General features: G+C 49.4%; 1 protein-coding gene and 2 long non-coding RNA genes across 23 annotated transcripts in view; 1 reads left to right on the forward strand and 2 right to left on the reverse strand.

Annotated features, from left to right (window-relative positions):
- The window catches only part of syne1b (spectrin repeat containing, nuclear envelope 1b), a 107,275-nt gene that overhangs the window by 47,704 nt on the left and 40,373 nt on the right, over positions 1–19,198 (reverse strand). For 20 of the 21 annotated variants that reach the window (XM_078941269.1, XM_078941265.1, XM_078941273.1 and 17 more), the window contains 26 exons: positions 18,972–19,144; positions 18,595–18,904; positions 12,539–12,703; positions 12,109–12,465; positions 11,893–12,029; positions 10,431–10,608; positions 10,170–10,352; positions 9,952–10,095; positions 9,521–9,676; positions 8,469–8,633; positions 8,231–8,403; positions 8,007–8,160; positions 7,759–7,902; positions 7,511–7,675; positions 6,660–6,977; positions 6,427–6,582; positions 5,919–6,086; positions 5,521–5,847; positions 5,307–5,459; positions 5,061–5,228; positions 3,718–3,894; positions 3,510–3,650; positions 3,317–3,442; positions 2,716–2,892; positions 2,377–2,642; positions 146–2,306 (listed from right to left, as the gene is read on the reverse strand). In XM_078941269.1, the coding sequence (XP_078797395.1) occupies positions 146–2,306; positions 2,377–2,642; positions 2,716–2,892; positions 3,317–3,442; positions 3,510–3,650; positions 3,718–3,894; positions 5,061–5,228; positions 5,307–5,459; positions 5,521–5,847; positions 5,919–6,086; positions 6,427–6,582; positions 6,660–6,977; positions 7,511–7,675; positions 7,759–7,902; positions 8,007–8,160; positions 8,231–8,403; positions 8,469–8,633; positions 9,521–9,676; positions 9,952–10,095; positions 10,170–10,352; positions 10,431–10,608; positions 11,893–12,029; positions 12,109–12,465; positions 12,539–12,703; positions 18,595–18,904; positions 18,972–19,144 (6,942 nt within the window). The remainder of the gene's footprint in view (positions 1–145; positions 2,307–2,376; positions 2,643–2,715; positions 2,893–3,316; positions 3,443–3,509; positions 3,651–3,717; positions 3,895–5,060; positions 5,229–5,306; positions 5,460–5,520; positions 5,848–5,918; positions 6,087–6,426; positions 6,583–6,659; positions 6,978–7,510; positions 7,676–7,758; positions 7,903–8,006; positions 8,161–8,230; positions 8,404–8,468; positions 8,634–9,520; positions 9,677–9,951; positions 10,096–10,169; positions 10,353–10,430; positions 10,609–11,892; positions 12,030–12,108; positions 12,466–12,538; positions 12,704–18,594; positions 18,905–18,971; positions 19,145–19,198) is intronic. The other variant, XM_078941271.1, reaches the window with a different exon arrangement.
- Positions 14,022–16,724, reverse strand: LOC144989152 (uncharacterized). The gene is made up of 3 exons (XR_013653303.1): positions 16,591–16,724; positions 16,159–16,212; positions 14,022–14,217 (listed from the first exon to the last, which is right to left on the reverse strand). It is a non-coding gene; the product is annotated as an uncharacterized LOC144989152 (long non-coding RNA).
- LOC144989153 (uncharacterized) lies at positions 16,280–17,260 on the forward strand. The gene is made up of 2 exons (XR_013653304.1): positions 16,280–16,367; positions 17,065–17,260. It is a non-coding gene; the product is annotated as an uncharacterized LOC144989153 (long non-coding RNA).

The raw sequence follows: 19,198 nt of genomic DNA on the forward strand, positions 1-19,198 counted from the left end.
TCGCTTTGATCTTTGTCATCTTTAGGTCGTTCCCTCCTCATGGACCTCCCACCCTGACCGTGGGTCTTGCATAGACCGTCTGTTCTCGAACAAAAAGACACTTTTAGGAAAGATCTTAAATGGAGTTAATGACCCCGCCCCTCACCTGTTTGGCGGTCAGCGCTCTCTGGACGTCTGCCTGCAGCTTGGTCATCTCCTCCAGCCGGCGGTTCACGTGGGCAGGGACCAGCTCATTGGCGCTCGTGTACTTCTGCTTTTCGCGGCTGCTGAGGGCGGCTACGATGCGGAGCCTGGACTGCACCTCCTCCTGCATGATCTGCTGCTTCCTGATCTCCTCCTGGACCTTCTCCACGCGCACATCCACGATGACGGCGCAGTCCAGCTCGCGGCGGATCTGCTGCAGCCACTCCAGGCTTTTCTCCATCTCCGTCTGGAAGTCTTTGCTGTGGACGAAGCGGGTCTCGCACTCTTCGATCAGCTCCCCCACGGCGGCCTGCAGCGAGCGCAGCTCCTCCTGCCACAGCACCACCTGCTCTTTGGAGGCGTCGTGGGCGGCCCGGTCCACGCGTGGGGCCAGGCTGTTCATCTGCTCCATGAGCCTGGACAGGTGGGAGTCGGCGCTCTGCAGACTCCCGGCGAGGGTGTGGTAGTTCTTCAGCCGCTCCTCGGCGGACTGCGTCTCTGTGTTGACCTTGTCCAGCTGCTCCTTGGTGGCTCTCAGCTCAGAGTCCATCTGCATGGCCATGGCCTTGTGGTCCTCAAAGGACTCCAGGGTCTCGTCCAGATGCTCCACCTTCTGCTCCACCAGCCTCTTCAGGCCGTTGTAGAGGCTCACCAGCTGAGTCATCTCGTCGGGGCGCCACGGTTGCCCCGTGCTGCGGAAACCTTCTTTCTTCTGGTTCAGCTCGCTCACAGCCAGACCCAGAGTGCTGAGGTCCACCAGGATGGCTTTGTACTGGCTCTGGAGGCTCAGCACCTCCTTCGTCTCCAGGCCCACAGGCTGTGTCCCCAGACTGCTGAACTGCTCCTCCAGCTCCTTCAGGGCTTTGTGGGTGACGTCTATGAAGGAGGAGTACTCCTTCCTGGTGAGGATGGCCTGCTGGATCTTCTCCCGCTTCTCCTTGGCCAGAGCCAGGATGCTGTTGTACTGCTGCGGGAGGGAATTGAGTTTCTCATCCAGGTAGCAGTGGTCCACCTCGTTCAGGGTGGGCAGCACCTCCTGGCCTGCTCTCTGCACAGCGAGGAGCAGTTCCTCGTTCTCCACGGCCTGCTCCATGATCTGCTCATACTTGTGCAGCTGGACCTCCAGCTCAGCTCCTCCAACCATCAGGTTTGTTTCAGGGAAAGTCACAATGTCAGCTTGTTTCAGCCACAGGCAGATCCTCTCCAGATCCGCCTTAAAGTACTTCCTGGACACCAGAACCTTCTCCAGCTCCTGCAGCTTCTGGCCACACCGGTGAAGCGTCCGGTCAAAGATGCTCTGCAGCTCCTGCAGCTTGGCCAGGAGCTCACTCCTCTCCTCCTCACTGGCCTCCCTCATCAGGTCTCGGCCCTGAGACCACAGGGAGGTGAGCTCGCTGCGGTAGGCCTTCAGGCTGCTCTGGATGTTCCTGCAGGACCGGACCTGCTTGGACACGTCTTCAGCCAGCAGAGCGATGTACTCCTCTTCCTGGGCCTTCTTCTCGTTCTGCTGAACCCAGGCGATGGACTGACCCACGGCCATCAGGAACTGCGTCCTCTCCGTGAAGGCCTTGCTCAGGTGTTTCCTGCGCTGCACCACCTTCCCGCTCAGGGCCTCCACCTCTGCCTGCGTGTCAGCAATCATCTGCTGCAGGTTGTGCCGCTCGCTGAGGCCCAGCCGCGGCAGAACCCGGTCAGCGTCGGCCACGGCCTGGGCCAGCAGGAGCTGCTTGGCCTCCAGCTCGCTGCAGATGCTCAGGTGGTCGAACAGGAAGCTCTGAGCCAACTCCGGAGGAGGACTCATCTTCATTGCCTCTGACAGAGCGGGCTGCTGCTCCTCCGCCCAATCTCGCGCCTCCCTCAGCCGGGCCTCCACCTGACTCATATCCTCCAGGGTCACCATGGAGTCCCGCACCTTTCTGTCGATCAGGTTCTGCGTCTGAGCCCAGCGCTGCTCAAAGTGGCTGACCTGCTCCTTTACAAGCTCCTTGTCATCCAGGTTCAGATGCTGGATGACCTTCTGCTTCTGCTCCTTCAGCTCCTCCAGGACGGCTTTCCGCTCCTCCAGAGTTCCTGCCAGTTTTCTCAGAGCCTCCAGGTGCTGGGATGAACTTTCTGCATCCGTTCTGCACCACAAACAGACAGATTGATGAGATGTTCCTCATCTTTGATGCTTCTCTGCGAGGTCAGACTGACCTGGCCAGGTTGTCCCAAACTCCAGACACCTCCTCGAACAGCGCCTCCACAGCCGCTATGCAGGCGTGGTAGCCCCCGGCCCTCTGCAGATCCTCCTCCTTCTGCGCTTGCAGCTTCTCAGCCTGGTGACGCAGGGCCACCCAGCAGCGGCTCAGACGGTCCAGATCGGCGTGTTCCGGGGAGGTCTGGCCTCCGGTCAGTCTGTCCACAGTCTCTGTCATTTTGGTGAAGACGTTCTGCTTGGTCTGGAGCTGCAGGCAGCACTCCTGAAGGAACAGAAACAGCTTCCTGAAGCAGCAGAACTTGGACGGATATGCTGGTGGTTGTGATGGAACCCACCTCGGCCTGAGCGAGCACGTTTTGAGCAATCTTCATCTCCAGCTCAGCCGGCCTCCTACACAGGCTGAGAAGCTGCTGCTCCGTGTCCTGGAAGGAGCTGCTCAGATCTTGTTTTTGCTCCTTCAGCTCCCTCCAGGCCTGTGAGAGCTCCTGGGTGGTGGACATGCGCTCCTCTATCTGCAGGGAACACACAGTAAGGCCTCCTCTGCTGCAGCAGCCGCGGTCAGCGCCAATTCACCCGTCTCTGATCGTCTATAATCTATAACCCCCCCCAGGTCCTGCTGTTGGGGGGGATGGGTCTCAGCTACCCCCCTGACCTTGAACAGGCTGGAGCAGAAAGAGCCCCCCCCCCCCCCCCCCCCCCCGTTCTACAGTGCTTTCTGCTGATCATCTCTCAGGTGGTCTCCTCATCATGATTGACAGACCACACCTCAGCCAGGTGACCAACAGCAGGAAGTACAGGGGGTTCTGGTGGATCCTGGACCGGGTCAGACCAGGTTTACATCACATATGTGTAAATAAAGTTACTCTGAATGATGGAAGGCGGTCATCACAGTGATGAAGTTGCTGCTCTCTGTGGGGGGGGGTCACAGGAACTCACCGTGAGTTTGACCTGCTGGACCTGAGCTGCAGCTCTCCTCACCGCCTCGTCCGTCAGGTCACACAGGGAGCAGACCAGGTCCAGGTAGGTGCTGGCCTGCTCCTGCAGGGCCCGGTACTGCTTCACCTGCGCAGCAAACACTCTTCATCTCCAAACCACGGACACCCGCTCAGGCCAGCAGAAAGCAGCAAACCTGCTTGAGTGCCTCCTGCAGACCGGACGGCGCCTGATGCTGCAGCTCCTCCTGCACGCCGCACAGCCAGGCCTGGCACTGCTGCAGCGCGTCCTGATGGCTGACGTGCTTCTGCAGCTCCCGGTCCAGACTCTGGAAGATCTGTGGAGACACGGAGAGGCTGAGCAGGGGGGCGGGGCCTGGAGGTCCGCGGCGGTTGGCGACTGACCCGCTGGGCCGTGCTGCACACAGCAGAGTAGCTGTCTCTGGTTCCCTGCAGCTGCGTCTGGACCTGCTGGCTCATCTTGGCCTGAACTTGGTCCGAACAGCCGCTGAAGAGACTTTCTCCTTTCTGCTTCAAGGTGGAGAGCCGCTCCTCGAAGCTGGAGATCTCTTCCATGACAGCCTGAAAGTTGACATGGTTCTAGAGTGTAACTAAAAACGCTTGAACTGAGTGGATTTGTTGGACCTGCTGCAGACAAGATGGCGCCCAGACATCAATAGTTTCAGAGTTGTAGCAGCTTTTATTCAGATGTTTGAATGAACAAAATCACGTTTTAGTCTGCAGGACGAGCTTAAAATGGGTTCAGATTGATCTAAGGTAAAGTTTTCCGGTTCGTTAAACTGTTAACCACTTTACTTCAGCTGCAGCGTTTACTTTCCTCAGCTGTTCCGTAACCTTTCAACCGTTAACGCCGTCCACATTATTGTGGCACAGACAAGCGGCTTTGCGGCGCCACGCCGTACTTTCTATTAGTAATGTGATTATGTGTTGCTCATTGGTGAAAAGACGCCTTTCTCTGCGAATCAGAGGATTCACCTTTAACGAGTTTCAGCATGTCAAAGGTCAAAAGGTCATGGTAGGTTTAATTTATGGGGTAAATTTAGACAAAAAAGGGTATCTTTGGGGCGGAAAGGTGGGGGTGGGTGGAGACACGTCTGGATCTAGCCAATGATGTCCGGGCGCCATCTCGTCTGCAGCCAGGTCCTTTTGGTCTTTTCCTGTCATCAGGACAGGTTTCAAATGAGAACTTGGATCTTAAGGGAGCTCATTCCAAAGCTGCTGCAGGTCTCAGAGCAGAACATTGTTCTGAAGATTCAGCTGGGAGAACGTCCACTGATGAAAGCAGGCCGAGTCTCTGAGAGCAGCAGATGGGCGGAGCCTCTCCAATCTGAGACAGACTGTGAGATGCTGAGGACGCCATGATCCTCAGAACATCAGAGGGTTGACAAGAAGCAGAGGAATCTCTGTGCGTCAGGGCCCAGGACTGCAGCTCTACGTGGCTGAGAGGGGGGGGGGCAGATTTTTGGAGCTTCATGAAAGGAAAAAGACGCCAGAGGCGACCACAACCCCACATGAAACCAAATTCTACACAAAAACTTCAGAACTTGCAGGATCAGACGACTGAGAGAAGAAGCTGCACCGCGGTAACCATGGTAACCGTACTCCATCCTACTGTTCTGGGACCTGCAGCAGCACCTCACTGAAATCTATTGTGAATCTCCAGGTTCTTTTCTGTTCAGGTGTGTAAAACCTGGCTGTAGATGAAGGGGCGGAGCTTGCTGCACCACCTTGTGTCTGGCCAGCTGCTGCGTGGTGCTCTCCATGCTACTGGTCTGCATGGAGTCGGAGGTCACCAGCCGGCTGGACATCTGCAGGAGCCACTTCTCAGCCTCTTGCAGCTCCGTGTTGTAGTCCTCGTGCTCCTTGACCCACTCTGCCAGGCTCTCCACCTGTGTCTGCCACCCATTCAGGCACACCTGTCACATCAGGAGCTGCACAGGTGTAGTTTGGGGCTTGGTGGAGCCGCCTCCTACCTGAGCGGCGGTGCAGAGCTCCAGGTAGTCCGCCTGTAGCCTCTCCATGCTGTCGCTCACAGAGGGGTCGCTGATGACCTCCAGCAGCGCCTCTCCCTTGTTCAGGACACACTTCACTGTGGACTCCTGGGACAGCACCACCTGCTGGATGGTCTGTGAACACACAGGAGTCAAACCCGGCACGTTTCAGAACGGCGTCTCCTTGGCGGCTCACCTTGTACTTCGCCAGCTGAGCCTTTTTCTGATAGAGCTCGGCTTTGGGCTCCACACTGGATGCTAGGAGGTTTCTGGTCTCCTTCACCCACTGGGCCTGGGCCTTGTGCTTCTCCGTGAAGTCTTTGGAGAGGCACATGCACTTCTCCAGGGAGCAGTGCTCCACGCGCAGAGCTCCTTGCAGCTCCTGCAGCTGCAGCACATGAGCGTCCACCTCCTCCGTCAGCTGCTCTGCTTCAGGTCCCTCCAGAAACAAAATGGCGCGCTCCGCCCGCTCCCTTAGAGCCTTCAGGTAGGCGTGGCCCTGCTCCATGTCCGCCTGCAGGGCCTGAAAGCACATGAGCTGCTGAACACCACCCCTTCACCTGCCTCTGGGGGGGGTAGGTGCATCAGACTAACCTCCAGTTTCTTCATCTTCCTCTCCATGGCACAGCGGTCCACCTGAACACTTGAAGCCGCAGAGCTGAAGCTGCTCAGCGCTGCACCGAGCCAGTCGGAGAAGGTGGAGGAGGCAGACTGAGCCTCCTCCATGCAGGACACCTCCTCCTGCAGCTGCCTGATGGTCTCCTGCGGCCAACAAACAGCAGAGTTCAGGCCTGTGTGTCTGGAGCATCTCTGTAGTTTCAGTTTTGAAGCTCCTGATTTGACACAGATCCGTGCAAACTCGTGAGCACAAGCTTTGAATCTCTTCATGTTTCCATGGTAACCTCAATAAGAGCCAGCATTCAGACATAAAGACTCCCCCCTCTGAGGAGCCCCTCATCCCTTTGGTTAGCATGTTCTCAGGATTACCAAACAGTTTAGCTGCCGTCTTTGCTTCAGTCCACGGGCTGAACCCGAGGAAGATTCCAGGTCAGAGGTCATGTGAGGTTCAGGGTGGGTGCTGCACGCTAGGCAGTGCTGTTACCAGTAGATGCAGGACCAAAGCGTGGTAGCGCGCTGTGATCTGGGTGGCTCTGGTACTGATCCGGCTGCTGATGTGCGTCTCGTCCAGAACCTGCTGAGCCAGCAGAGAGAGGCCCTCCATCTCCTCCTGATAGACCAGCACCTCCTCCTGCCAGCTCTGAGGAGGCAGGCACAGATGTTGTGAGAACCATCAGCTGTGGCAGCTGGAAATGTGCGCGGCGCCGTCTCCTGAACCTTGATCATCTGCAGCTGAGCCTCTTTGGTGGCGCGCTCAGACCTGCGGTGGCTGCGCACGTCGGCTTTGCTCTCCATGCCTTTCAGCCAGCTGTCCAGGCGCTGGAACTTCTGCTCCATCTGCCTCAGCCTGGCCAGAGTGCCGTTGAGCTGGGCACGGGTCTCGGCCAGCCGGGCCTGGTACAGCCTCCACTCCTGCTGAAGGCCCTCCAGAGCTCTGTCCTCCGTCTGAGGCGCGCCTGAAGGCAACACCAGCTCCCGGCTGAGCTGGACGGCGTTGAGCAAAGCCTGGCCCTCGGTGCAGCACAGCTGCAGCTCCTGGGGGGGGGACCACCGCAGGTTCAGAAGCATTTCCTGTGAAGCTGCAGACGCTTAAAGTTCTGCTTCAGAACCGTGGATGCTCTGATTAGAATCTAAACTGACCTGAACTTCAACTCAAACCCAACTAAAGCATAAAACTCCTTTACAGCAGAATGAGGAGTCAAATCCTCAGGAAAGGCTCAGTCTCAGCCCCTCTTCAGGGATGGACTTTGCTGCAAAAGCCCCATCAGAGGAACAACTAGCAGCCTCTCCTCCTCTAGAGATCAACAGCAGATAACCGTTGGATCAGGAAAAACTGCTAAAGGAGCCTTTTGGTTTCAACTGGTCAGAACAAAAACTGAACCAGAGAAGATCCACTAGTGGATTTTTAAAAATATTTTTCAAATATGAAATAAAGTGGAACGATCCGAGAACAGAAGTGTTGGAGGTTTTTAAACATTTCTTTAGGGTTTTCTGCAGAGCTCGTTTCCATTTCTCAGATGGAAGTGACCAAAGCTCTAACGCCTCAGAGGAACCGGACTTTTGCAGACCTGCAGCTTCTGCAGTGTCTCCTCCAGCGCGTCCACGTCTCCTTCCAGTTGGGTGTAGCTGCCCAGCGTTTCCTGCTGCTGCACTAGCCAGTCTTGGAACGCGTGGAGGGCGCGCTGATGCTCCTGATGGGCCTTCAGCAGCTCCTCCGCCCGGCTGACCGCCCTCTGAGGAATCACACAGCTGCGTGAGGCTTCGGGACCGGGTCTCGGTCCGGTGTCTCGCTGTGAGTGCAGGTGATGTTTCCTACCGAGGCTCTGTCTCTGACGGCGCCGTACTGCTCCTCAAGTTCTTGCAGCTCCAGCTGAGTCGCATAGTTCTCGCCCATGCCGGCGCTCTTGGCGGCGATGGTTTCCAGCAGGGTTTGATGGTTGAGAACCTCCTCCAACAGCAGCTGAGACAAAGAAAACCTCGTCACATGAGGTGCAGATGTTCCAGGTGTGAACAGCGGAGTTTCACCTGGAAACAAAGGGGGAGGGGCAGAGAGGAGCGACACACCTTTGCTCTGCTGAGATGAGCAGACTTGTCCCTCATTTCCGGACAGGGTTTTCCAACGGCGTCCAGGTTCTCCTGCATGCGCTCCACCCAGGAGGTGAACTGCCGCAGGTCCTCCTGGTAACTGGTCCACTGGGACAGGGCGCTCTCCAGCCGGCTGCGGGTTTTACGGTGAAGGTCTTAAATCTGCAGCCGCTGCGCTGGAGGGGGAATGGTCAAGAACAAACCTTTTGCAGAGAATAGACGCAGAGTGGAGGGCGTCCCAGGAGTCCTTCAGCTCCTGCATCTGTGTTTGGAGGGCAGGAACCCCCTCTGCGGAGGTGTTCCTTTGAACGGACTCTCCTCTTGTGATCAGCATCTTCAGCTGGATCTCCTTCTCCTGCCGAGCCGTCAGCAGAGCCTGGAGCAACAAACCGGTCAGAACCGCTGGGCTGTGCTGTGGAGCTTCACAGAAACCTTCTGTACCTCCAGCTTGATCATCCGGCTGTCCAGAACACTTTTGTCGGTGGTGGGGGCGCAGTAGTTCTGCAGCATGTGGGTGGTGTCCGCCACCCAGCTCTGCAGCTCCTGCAAGCCCTGAGAGAAAAGCTGATGTTCGGCTACGATCCGATCGATCCGGGAGGTCTTCTCCTGCAGGACGGCACCGGGATTTAGCAAACCAGGAACAGAAACAGAACTGCCCGTCATAACAAGAACATCTATGGATGTGTTCACTGTGTTCTAAGGTTCCCTCTGAACACAGAACATCTGCTGGAGAACCACCAGAACTCCTCATGGAGAACGATCCAGAAAAGGTTTCCTCTGACAGTCGCTTCCTTCTAGAACAAGCAAAGTGATCAGGCCTGCAGAGTTCATTAGAGCAAACACTCACTCCGACTGAGAAGGAGTTACCATGGCAACCAGAGCAGAGCTCCTGCTAAACAGGAAGCTCTTCCTCTAATGATCAGGATGTGACGTACAGCAAAGCTTACCCAGAACCGCACATCTGATGCTGCTAAGCAGCTAATAAAAACTAACAAGATGATGGTGAAACCTTCCTAGAGATCCTGATTCACCCAAAGGCTTCTGGGAAGCAGCACAGCGTGCAGAGGCGGAGCCAAGGAACAGATGTCATCATCCCAAAGACGCTTTTTCAAACTTGTTCTGATTACTTGAAGAAGCTTCAGACTCAACAGAAACGATTCACGATGGCAGTTTCACTTTCACAAAAGTCAACATCCTCAAAAATTCAAGAAATCTGTTTGGATCAGAACCAAACGTGGCAGAACCAACACACCATCTCCAGCTGTCAGGCTCACAAAGCGGCCATGGCTGCAGCAGACACCGCTTCAGGTAAAATCATGAACATGTCGGTGGATCCATCATGAAGGTGAGCACTCAGACTAAAGAGTGACTTTCCACACATTTGAGTCAGAGGCAGAACAAACAGGAAGCTGGCAGGAAAAGCAGCCGTTACAAGCAGAGAAAAAGACTCTGGACCTTCACCATAGAAGCTGGTGTTGTGGGCAGTACTGTACCTTGGTCAGGGTGGTCAAAGCTAGGAGCTGAGCAGAGAGCTGGGAAACGCGGTGCACAAAGCCCTTCCCGGCCGCATACTGGTCCATCAGCAGCCGGGCCTTCTCCCTCAGCCTGCAAAGCTGAATCTCCAGAGAGGCCAAGTCGTCCAGCACAGACTGGAAGAGCACAAGCAGAACATGACAGAGACACGCCGGGAGACGGGCGAGGCGCTGCAGCGACACAGGCAGGAGTTTAGCAAAGCTGAGCTGAAAACATTAGCTGAAGCGCTAGAGGGAGCTGACACATCTCAAGGGGCTTATCCTACAAACAAATACGTTGAAATGTTCTGGCGGCGCTGGAATCAGCTCAAATCAACAGGAAGCAGCTGAAATCAGATGGAATTGTGAAAATAACTGCTGGAATCAGACAGAATCAGGTGGATTTTCTGTACCTGCAGTTTTTGCAGCTCCTCCCTCTTGGCAGTGAGATCATGAAGTCTGCTGCTGCTCTCCTGCACTACCAGCTCTGTGGCGTTCAGCTTCTCCTGAAAAGGCGTGGCGTTCGCCTCAAAGTCCTTCATCTGAGACAGAAGGTCCTGGCACAGAACAACCACCATGAGGCGTTTCTGACGGGTCAGCACCAGACTGCAGTGCTGCTGAACATACAGACCTGCAGACCCGCCTCCCTGCTGTGGAGGTTGGACATGAAGCTCTTCCAGTCGTCTCTGGCCACGTTGCTTTTAGCCCGGACCGCGTCTCGGGTGTCTTTGGCTGCGACGGCGAACAGTCGCTCGGCGCTCACGAGCACGGTGTTCAGCTTGGACTCACCTGTGTCTCTCTGGCTCAGGAAGTCCTGACAGAAGGACAGGGTCCCCGGGGGTCACGGTCACACACAGACGAGGTCTGAGGGAGAAGGTCCAGACCGACCTACCTGAATTTTCTGCAGGCTTGAAGACGCCTCGCTGACATTTTGGGGTTCATCAAAGCACTTGGCTGTGGTGATCTTGGCGTTGACCAGCCATTGTTGGAAGTCTCTGAAGACGGAGCGGAAGCTGTGGTCCAGCTGCCTCTCCCTGCTCTGGCACTCCCTGGAGGCCTGCAGGCTCAGACTGAGGAGAAACGTCCCATCAGGAGGTCAGGAGGACAGACCCATCAAATGCCACGTTCATTAGGGACTGGAAGACAGCTTTTGTTGGTGCTGAAGCTGCTCCAGAATGAAGCCCTGCTGAAGGTGACAGTGTTTTACACACAACAGAGATGTGGTCTTTACACAATGACCACAGAGTGACCAGAGCAGCTCCAGCGTTAATGTTGGAGCTCAGTTGCTGCTGTTCTCTGTAAGTCACATGACGGCTCCCTCAGATACTTTTGCCATGGTCAGGTGAGGTCATGTGACTCACCCGGATTTTGTTTACTTTTTTCATTCATTCATCTTCTTCCGTCTGTTCCCTTTCAGGGTCACAGGGTTGCTGGAGCCTATACCAGCCACTTGTGGGCGAAAGCAGGGGACATCCTGGACAGGTTGCCAGTTTGTCACAGGGTCACAATCAGACTCACACCTAGGGACAATTTAGAGTTGCCAATGAACCTATGAAGCATGTTTTTGGACGGTGGGAGGAAGCCGGAGACCCCGGAGAGAACCCACACATGCTCGGGGAGAACATGCTAACTCCACACAGAAAGGTTCCTCGTTGATGTTCTGTTTCAGGTCCCCCAGCCGGGACTTGAACCGGGGGCCTTCTTCCACTGCACCCCCGGATTTCGTTTACACTAACGCAAATGTACACGTGTTGAGTATTTGGTCTGCATGCAGAAGGCCTCAAAGATGGATGCAGAGGTAAACCTGTGTCTGTTCTGCTTTGGTACAACCATTTTAGACAAGAACACGTCTTTGTTTCTACAGGAACTAACTGCAGTCAAGTTCATCTGGTAGATTCCAGTTTCTCTCATGTCCTCACACAGCAGAGTTAGTCATGGTGGACCACAGGGCTCTGTCTTTGGCCCACTCCTGTTTACTCCAAACCTGTGTCCGTTCGATAACATTTTCAGGCCGTACTCTAATTAGATTTTCCTGATCTGATGGACTCCAAAAACAAAAGTATCTCAGATGTCTTTTCTGGACTCAGAGTCCTGCTGATCAGAGCTGTCTAAACCCTGAGGAGTGCAGATGATCTTAAATAATCTCCATTAAAGAAGAAAGTGCGCAGCTCTTTAGACCGCTTTTAGAGTCTGTCAGTTTTATTAGGAGCAGATGCCGATCTTTGCACTGAGCAGGATCAGAAAGAAGGTTTAGAAAAGAGGAACACTGGATTTGCACAAAACCCTGGTTCTGGATTGCCCATTCATGATGTCTTTTGATGAACCTTCCAGTGATGTAGCTGGCTTTTCCTCACCTGTTGTAGTCTTTAATCAGAGAAGAAACTCTTTCAGACTGTGAGCTGATTTCTCTGGAGAACCTGCAGAGGTCGTTCAGTTGGGCCTTCAGATGGTCACATGTGGCTTCAGCTTTCACTAACTCCTCCCAACAATCCTGCACATCACACAACCCATTCAGAGTTACCATCAGTGGATCTTTCCGCTGTGGTCTGCTGAACCAAAGCCTGTCCTGCCTTAGCTGCTCTCCAGGCCGTTGCAGACTCCTCCCCGTCGCCATGTCGCTCCACCTGGACCAGTCGCAGCCTCCAGTCCTTCAGCTGATCGCTGAAGTCCAGCAGGTCCTGCTCCAGCTGAGCCGTCATGCTGCCAAACTCCTGCTCCGAGTTGGAGATCTGCGACAGCGCCGTCTCCAGGCTGGTGCGCGTCTGCAGCGCTGTCCGCTCCCACTGTTCATACGACGACAGCAGGGCAGCTTCCTCTCGCTCCAGAGCCTCGTAGCCTCCTGAACCGGTGTTGTCTCTGGTCACGGCCCCAAACCTCTGAATGCGGCTTAGCCTCTCTCTGCCTCGCTGCTTAGAGTCCAGCAGTTCCTGGAGAAGGTCCCAAAGATGAGCTGTTTGTGCGCTCAGCACCGTGGTTACAGCGTGTCTTTGGGTTCCTCACCTGAACTTTACAGAGCTTCCGTCTGATGCTCACCGAGTCTCCTGACAGATCAGACCAGCGCTGCAGCTCCTCCTTTGCTGTGATCAGCCAGTCATTAAAGTCTCTGACGGCGTCCACGTACTGCTCGTGCTCAGAAACGATGTTCTGCAGGGACCGCACCTTCCCCTAAGTTCATAAAGGGGAAAGTGAGTATGGGACAGGTCCAAGATGAACTTTGCATGTCCCATGGGGTCACCGCTGTTTAAGTAAATCGTCTCACAAAAATAAAGAGTTATCTTCTTCGTAAAACCCACTTCATCAAGTCTGATATGAGAAACATTTGTTTCCAAACATCATAGAACCCAGTCTGGATCATAGACTAGAACCCAGTTTGGATTATACATTAGACACTAGTCTTGAAACCAGTGTGGATCATAGACCAGATCACATTCTAGAAACTGTTCTGTATCATGGACTAGAACCTAGTCTAGACCTAGTCTTAATCAGAGTCTAGAGCCCAGTCTGGATCATAGACTAGAAACTAGTTTAGAAACCAGTGTGGATCATAGTCTAAACTCAGTCTGTATCATAGTCTAGAACCCAGTCTGGATCATACACTAGAAACTAGTCTAGAAATCAGTGTGGATCATAGACCAGATCACATTCTATAAACCATTCTGGATCATAGACTAGAACCTAGTCTCGTCCCCTGTCTGTATCATTAAATAGAACCTAGTCTAGAAACCCAGTGTGGATCATAGACCATATCACATTCAAGAAACCCTTCTGGATCAAAGACTAGAACCGGTAACGCTTTCTTTTACAGTACAGTACTTACAGTGTACTTAAGTGGTATTTACATGGTACTTATTGTGTAACTACTGGGTACTTTCAGGGTGCTTACGTGGTACTTTTTATGGAATGTACTGGGTACTTACAGTGTGTTTACATGGTACCTTCTATGGGACTTTACTGGGTACTTACATGGTACTTTTTGTGTCTACTCTGTACTGACATGGTACTTACTGTATATTTATATGGTACTATTTGGTTCATACCTATGTGGTACATACTGGGTATTTATAATATTCTTACTGGGTATTTACATGTTGTGCAAAGGTGTCTTTTATGGTACTTACCACATGTAAGAACAAGGTAAGTACAAATAAAGTACCTTGACCTTTAGGTCTGCACTCGCTGCATGTTTCATGGTATTTACCATGAATTTACCACAGAAACTACCCCTTGAGTACACTGAAACTGTACTGTAAAAGAAAGTCAGCCCTATTTCCACTCAACTACATGGTACTTTCAGTAGTAAAGGCTGGGTATGTACACGTATTACCTTCCTGTGCAGTGTACATACACACTTGGTCTTCTGACCTCACCAAATGAGACAATGCTTACCTGTTGGTAATGGTAAAGTAACTACATTGTAAAAAAATATACTGGCCTGATTACTTCTTGTAACATGAGGCAAGTTTAAAGAGACACAAGACAGCAGTGAAAACAACAATCTTTAATATGATACGTGTCTGCAGCATACAAAGTGTCATCACAATGAAATAGGTTTTAAGTACAAAACAGTACAAAGGAGCATTCCAAAGAACACATTATTGGCCTGAGGGTCGTGCTTTTTGTCCATCAAAATTCTTTCAGCAGAGTTTGGTAACGGTGCAGGACTTCTTCAGGGTTTGTAACTGCAAGAAAATTCACAATATGAGCTCAAATGAACAAAAAGCATAACGACTTTGATGAAATACAAAATATATTTTACTTATTTAATCATTTCTGTAATGAGTTTGATAAATCTCTATGATTTTTTTTATCGCTTTGACTGTAATGCTTGAAATTAATCAGTTATCCTCATTTATAAACATGATAATAAATTATTCACAACTTTATATTTTATTTACATAAACAAGAACAACAAAAAAGAAATCAAAGAAGAAAAAAATCAAAATTGCCATAAAAAAATCTAATTTGTTTAGACAAAGAATGACAAAAGTAATGTTTTAATTGGCAATTGCTGTGTGTATTTCTTCTTTATAACAGTGATGAAAGTCAGGCAAGGAAAAAATCCCTGAACTTTTCTTTGAGCGATATGGCGGGCACAGAGCGAAATTTTGGAAAAATACGTGGTCTTAGATGCATTCTGGTGCATTCTGGCAGCTAGTTATTCACTTCTTTATCAAGAAACTAAGACTAATTGGAGCATCATGATTTGTCATTCAAACCCCTAGTTTGACTCTCCATTAAGGACTTGCTGGTCCTAAAAAAGAATTTGGAAAATTGCTCAAAGTAACACAATCCTACAATCTACGCTTTTCCTTAAAGCTGCAAAACATACAATTGCTAAAATATAGTAACATCAAAGCCCCAAATGGCAAAAAGAACACCAGTAACTATGATATTCTATGAAAATACCTCAGTTATTTATACATTATTTCTGCTTTAGAAATGACTGATGTACAACATCCACTTGCACTGTTTTCTCAAACTATAATTACATCAAAATATGGGATCTGCTTTAAACTATAATTCTATAACATAATACATCAATTCTTTAACACCAATACTAAGTAATCTGGGAAATATCAAAACAAACATACAAACTAAACTAAACATTGTAAACATTATTTTTTTAAGGGAGTGCGGGTCCAAACCATCAAATACTTATAATTAATGTTAACTATACTGAACTAAATCATGGTAATTAGGAAATACAAATAAATTAGATAGAGAAATGTATTCAAAATAAAAACTGAAACTCAAAACTAAAATTGAAATTATTTCAAAATGTGGTTTTGAGATTATTTTACACAAAAAAGTATTTGACCTACACTACCTTAAAAATCTTTTTTTTTTTTTTCCAGCCAAGACCACTTCAATTTGTTTTTTATCGTCTTCTCACAACTGAGGTCGTGACCACGCTCAATAATGACGATGCCTGCCATTATTTTAACACAAATTTGATCGCAAACTCTTCAGATGTGTTTGTGAAAGTTTAGCGTGGGTCCGCCAGTTTTGGTCTCTAGGGAAGCAAGTCACGCTGACCACGTGGTGCAGACAGAGCCAATCAGACCCATCGACGCATCCGAAAGCAACTAAAACGTCCCGTCATTGGTCAATTAGGCCGGGAAGACGAAAGATGGCCACGACCATAGAGGAAGCGATCTGCGGAGAAATATAGAAAATAAAGCTAAAATTAGCTGATTTCAGACCATTTTCTAATCCGGAAAGCGATTTGTCCGTAGAGATCAGGTCTTTATTTCCCGGAAAGTACGTTCGGTTTGCTCAAAAACCCGGATTTCCGGGAATTCCCGGAAGACTTTCATCACTGTTATAAGTATTATTCCTACCTACAATTTGCATTAGCATGAAAAACATGGCAGTGTAAAAGAAAAGGAAAAAAGAAATAAATAGGCAATTTCAAATTCAACACAGTTATTCACAAAAATATGTTTTAATTTTCAAACAGTTACATTCACTGTTGGGTGGTATTGTTGTCTCTATCATATTTGAAAATAAATAAATAAATAAAAATAAAATAAAAACGGCAAAAGAAAAGAAAATGGGGAAAAGGCAGTTAAACTATTTAGTAATGTAAATAATATGTCCACTTGGTGGATTTAACTTACTTTAGCTTACTCTCCTGTGGATTCGTCTGGAATGTCTTCTTCACCATAGCTGATCTAAAGCAGTAAAAAGATGGAAGTACGTCATCATTATTTTAAATAAACGCCTTTCATTGTTTTTCCCAGAAAGACGTGCTCTCACTCAAACGACCACAGAACAACAGACTTTATCATTTAGGCTACGTGCTTGTTTTACAGGTGCCTCTCTCCTGGTAAGTAACAACAATGTTTGTAGATTTTCATTACAAACTTTGAAAATGTATACATGAAATAACTGAAATTATTGCAGTAAGGTAGACATGCTCTTACGTCACGTTTAAACACAGAGATAGTGGCTTGAAATCACGAGGTTAGCTTCTTTATAAAGTTTGATCAGTTTAAATATTTGCATGTAATTTATCCAATATTTTTAAAAAAACAAAAACACTGGCTTACCTGCCAGATGAAGAGAAATTCAAACTGTTGCGCGCGCCTCGAGGCTCTCCGGATTAATCTGCACGTTCACTTTGGGGGTAGTTGTGCTGCATTCAAGTGCGCTGGGAATTTGCAACTTTACTTGCCCCGACCTACTTAACAAAAACACACACTCGGGGTGTTTTTAGTATTAAAAGTAAATATTTAGCCTTGTTGTTTTACATATTTTCCTGACATTATATAGTATATATTAAAACAAGTTCATTTTTAGAACAATATTTAAAAAAAGTTAAGTTTTGAATAATTTATTATCATGTTTTTAAATGAGGATACTTGATTAATTTCAAGCATTACAGTCAAAGCGATAAAAAAATTCATAGAGATTTATCAAACTCATTACAGAAATGATTAAATAAGTAAAATTTATTTTGTATTTCATCAAAGTCGTTATGCTTTTTATGTTCACTTGAGCTCATATTGTGAATTTTCTTGCAGTTACAAACCCTGAAGAAGTCCTGCACCGTTACCAAACTCTGCTGAAAGAATTTTGATGGACAAAAAGCACGACCCTCAGGCCAATAATGTGTTTTTTAGAATTCTCCTTTGTACTGTTTTGTACTTAAAACCTATTTCATTGTGATGACACTTTGTATGTTGCAGACACGTATCATATTAAAGATTGTTGTTTTCACTGCTGTCTTGTGTCTCTTTAAACTTGCCTCATGTTACAAGAAGTAATCAGGCCAGAATATGTTTTTAGAATGTAGTTACTTTACCCTTACCAACAAGTTAGCATTGTCTCATTTGGTGAGGTCAGAAGACCAAGTGTGTATATACACTGCACAGGAAGGTAATACGTGTACATACCCAGCATTTACTACTGAAAGTACCATGTAATAGAGTGGAAATAGGGCTGACTTTCTTTTACAGTTACAGTTTCATTGTACTTAAGGGGTAAGTACCAAGTAATATTCAAGTGAACATACCAGGTATTTAGTAATGAAAGTACCATGTAGTTGAGTGGAAATAGGGCTGACTTTCTTTTACAGTACAGTTACAGTGTACTTAAGGGGTAGTTTCTGTGGTAAATTCATGGTAAATACCATGAAACATGCAGCGAGTGCAGACCTAAAGGTCAAGGTACTTTATTTGTACTTACCTTGTTCTTACATGTGGTAAGTACCATAAAAGACACCTTTGCACAACATGTAAATACCCAGTAAGAATATCACTAATACCCAGTATGTAACACATAGGTATGAACCAAATAGTACCATATAGATATACAGTAAGTACCATGTAAGTACAGAGTAGACACAAAAAGTACCATGTAAGTACCCAGTAAAGTCCCATAGAAGGTACCATGTAAACACACTGTAAGTAACCAGTAAATTCCATAAAAAGTACCATGTAAGTACCCTGAAAGTACCCAGTAGTTACACAATAAGTACCATGTAAATACCACTTAAGTACACTGTAAGTACTGTACTGTAAAAGAAAGCGTTACCCTAGAACCTAGCAAAGAACCCAGTCTGTACTATTGTCTAGAGCCCAGTCTGGATCATACACTAGAACCTAGTGTAGAACCTAGACTGGATCATAGTCTAGAACCCAGTCTGGATATTACACTAGAAACTTAGTCTAGAACCCAGTCTGGATCATAGTCTAGAAACTAGTCTAGAACCCAGTCTGGATCATAGTCTAGAAACTAGTCCAGAACCCAGTCTGGATCATAGACTAGAAAACCCAGTGTGGATCATTCGCTACAAACTAGTCTAGATACCAGTGTGGATCATAGACCAGATCACATTCTAGAAACCTGTCTGGATCAAAGACTAGAACCTAGCAAAGAACCCAGTCTGTATGATTGTCTAGAACCCAGTCTGGATAATACACTAGAAACTAGTTTAGAAACCAGTCTGGATCCTAGACTAGATCACATTCTAGATCACATTCAGACTGGATCATTAGTTAGATCTCACACAGACTCTCTTGCGTCGGCTAACTGATTCTGGTTGGGGTCACCTTGACGACGGCGGACACATCAGCAAAGCGTGCGTTGAGCTCCACTCTGGACTCTGGTCCGAATGTCTGGTCCCCGGTTTTTTCGTGCATCTCGGCTGCCTTCTCCGTCAGGCGTGACAGGATTCCGGCGTGGGCATCCACGTTAGCTTGGATGCTGCGCACTCGCTCCAGCAATGCCGACTTCTCTTTGAGACCCGGCTGCTGCAGCAGAACCATCCCCAGCTCCTTCTCCACAGACTCCATCCACTGGAGCAGCTGACTCCGGTCTTCCTGGAAGCTGCTCCACTGGGACACCGTCCACTCCAGGCGACTGAGGGGGCATGGCGCAGTTAGCAGGCGACCTCACCGTTACGGCGGGTAGAGAAGGCGCGTCCCACCTGTGGCAGCTGATGGCGGTCATCAGCAAGTTGGCCCACGCGTCCTTCAGGCTCTGCAGCTGAGTGTGGATCTTCTCCTGGGTCTCCAAGCTGCTGTGCTTCAGGACCTGCTCTCCTTTCCCTGCGGTCATGTTGAGCTTCACTTCCCCCTCCCCCTTCAAGAGCAGAATGTCCTGCAGGAAAGCCACGCCCCTATGGTCACTCATGTCACTAAGCTCGGAGTCAAA

The sequence above is a fragment of the Oryzias latipes genome, chromosome 22 (assembly GCF_053564925.1).
Source record: "Oryzias latipes strain Hd-rR chromosome 22, Olatipes_Hd-rR_3.1".
NCBI classification, from domain to species: Eukaryota; Metazoa; Chordata; class Actinopteri; order Beloniformes; family Adrianichthyidae; genus Oryzias; species Oryzias latipes.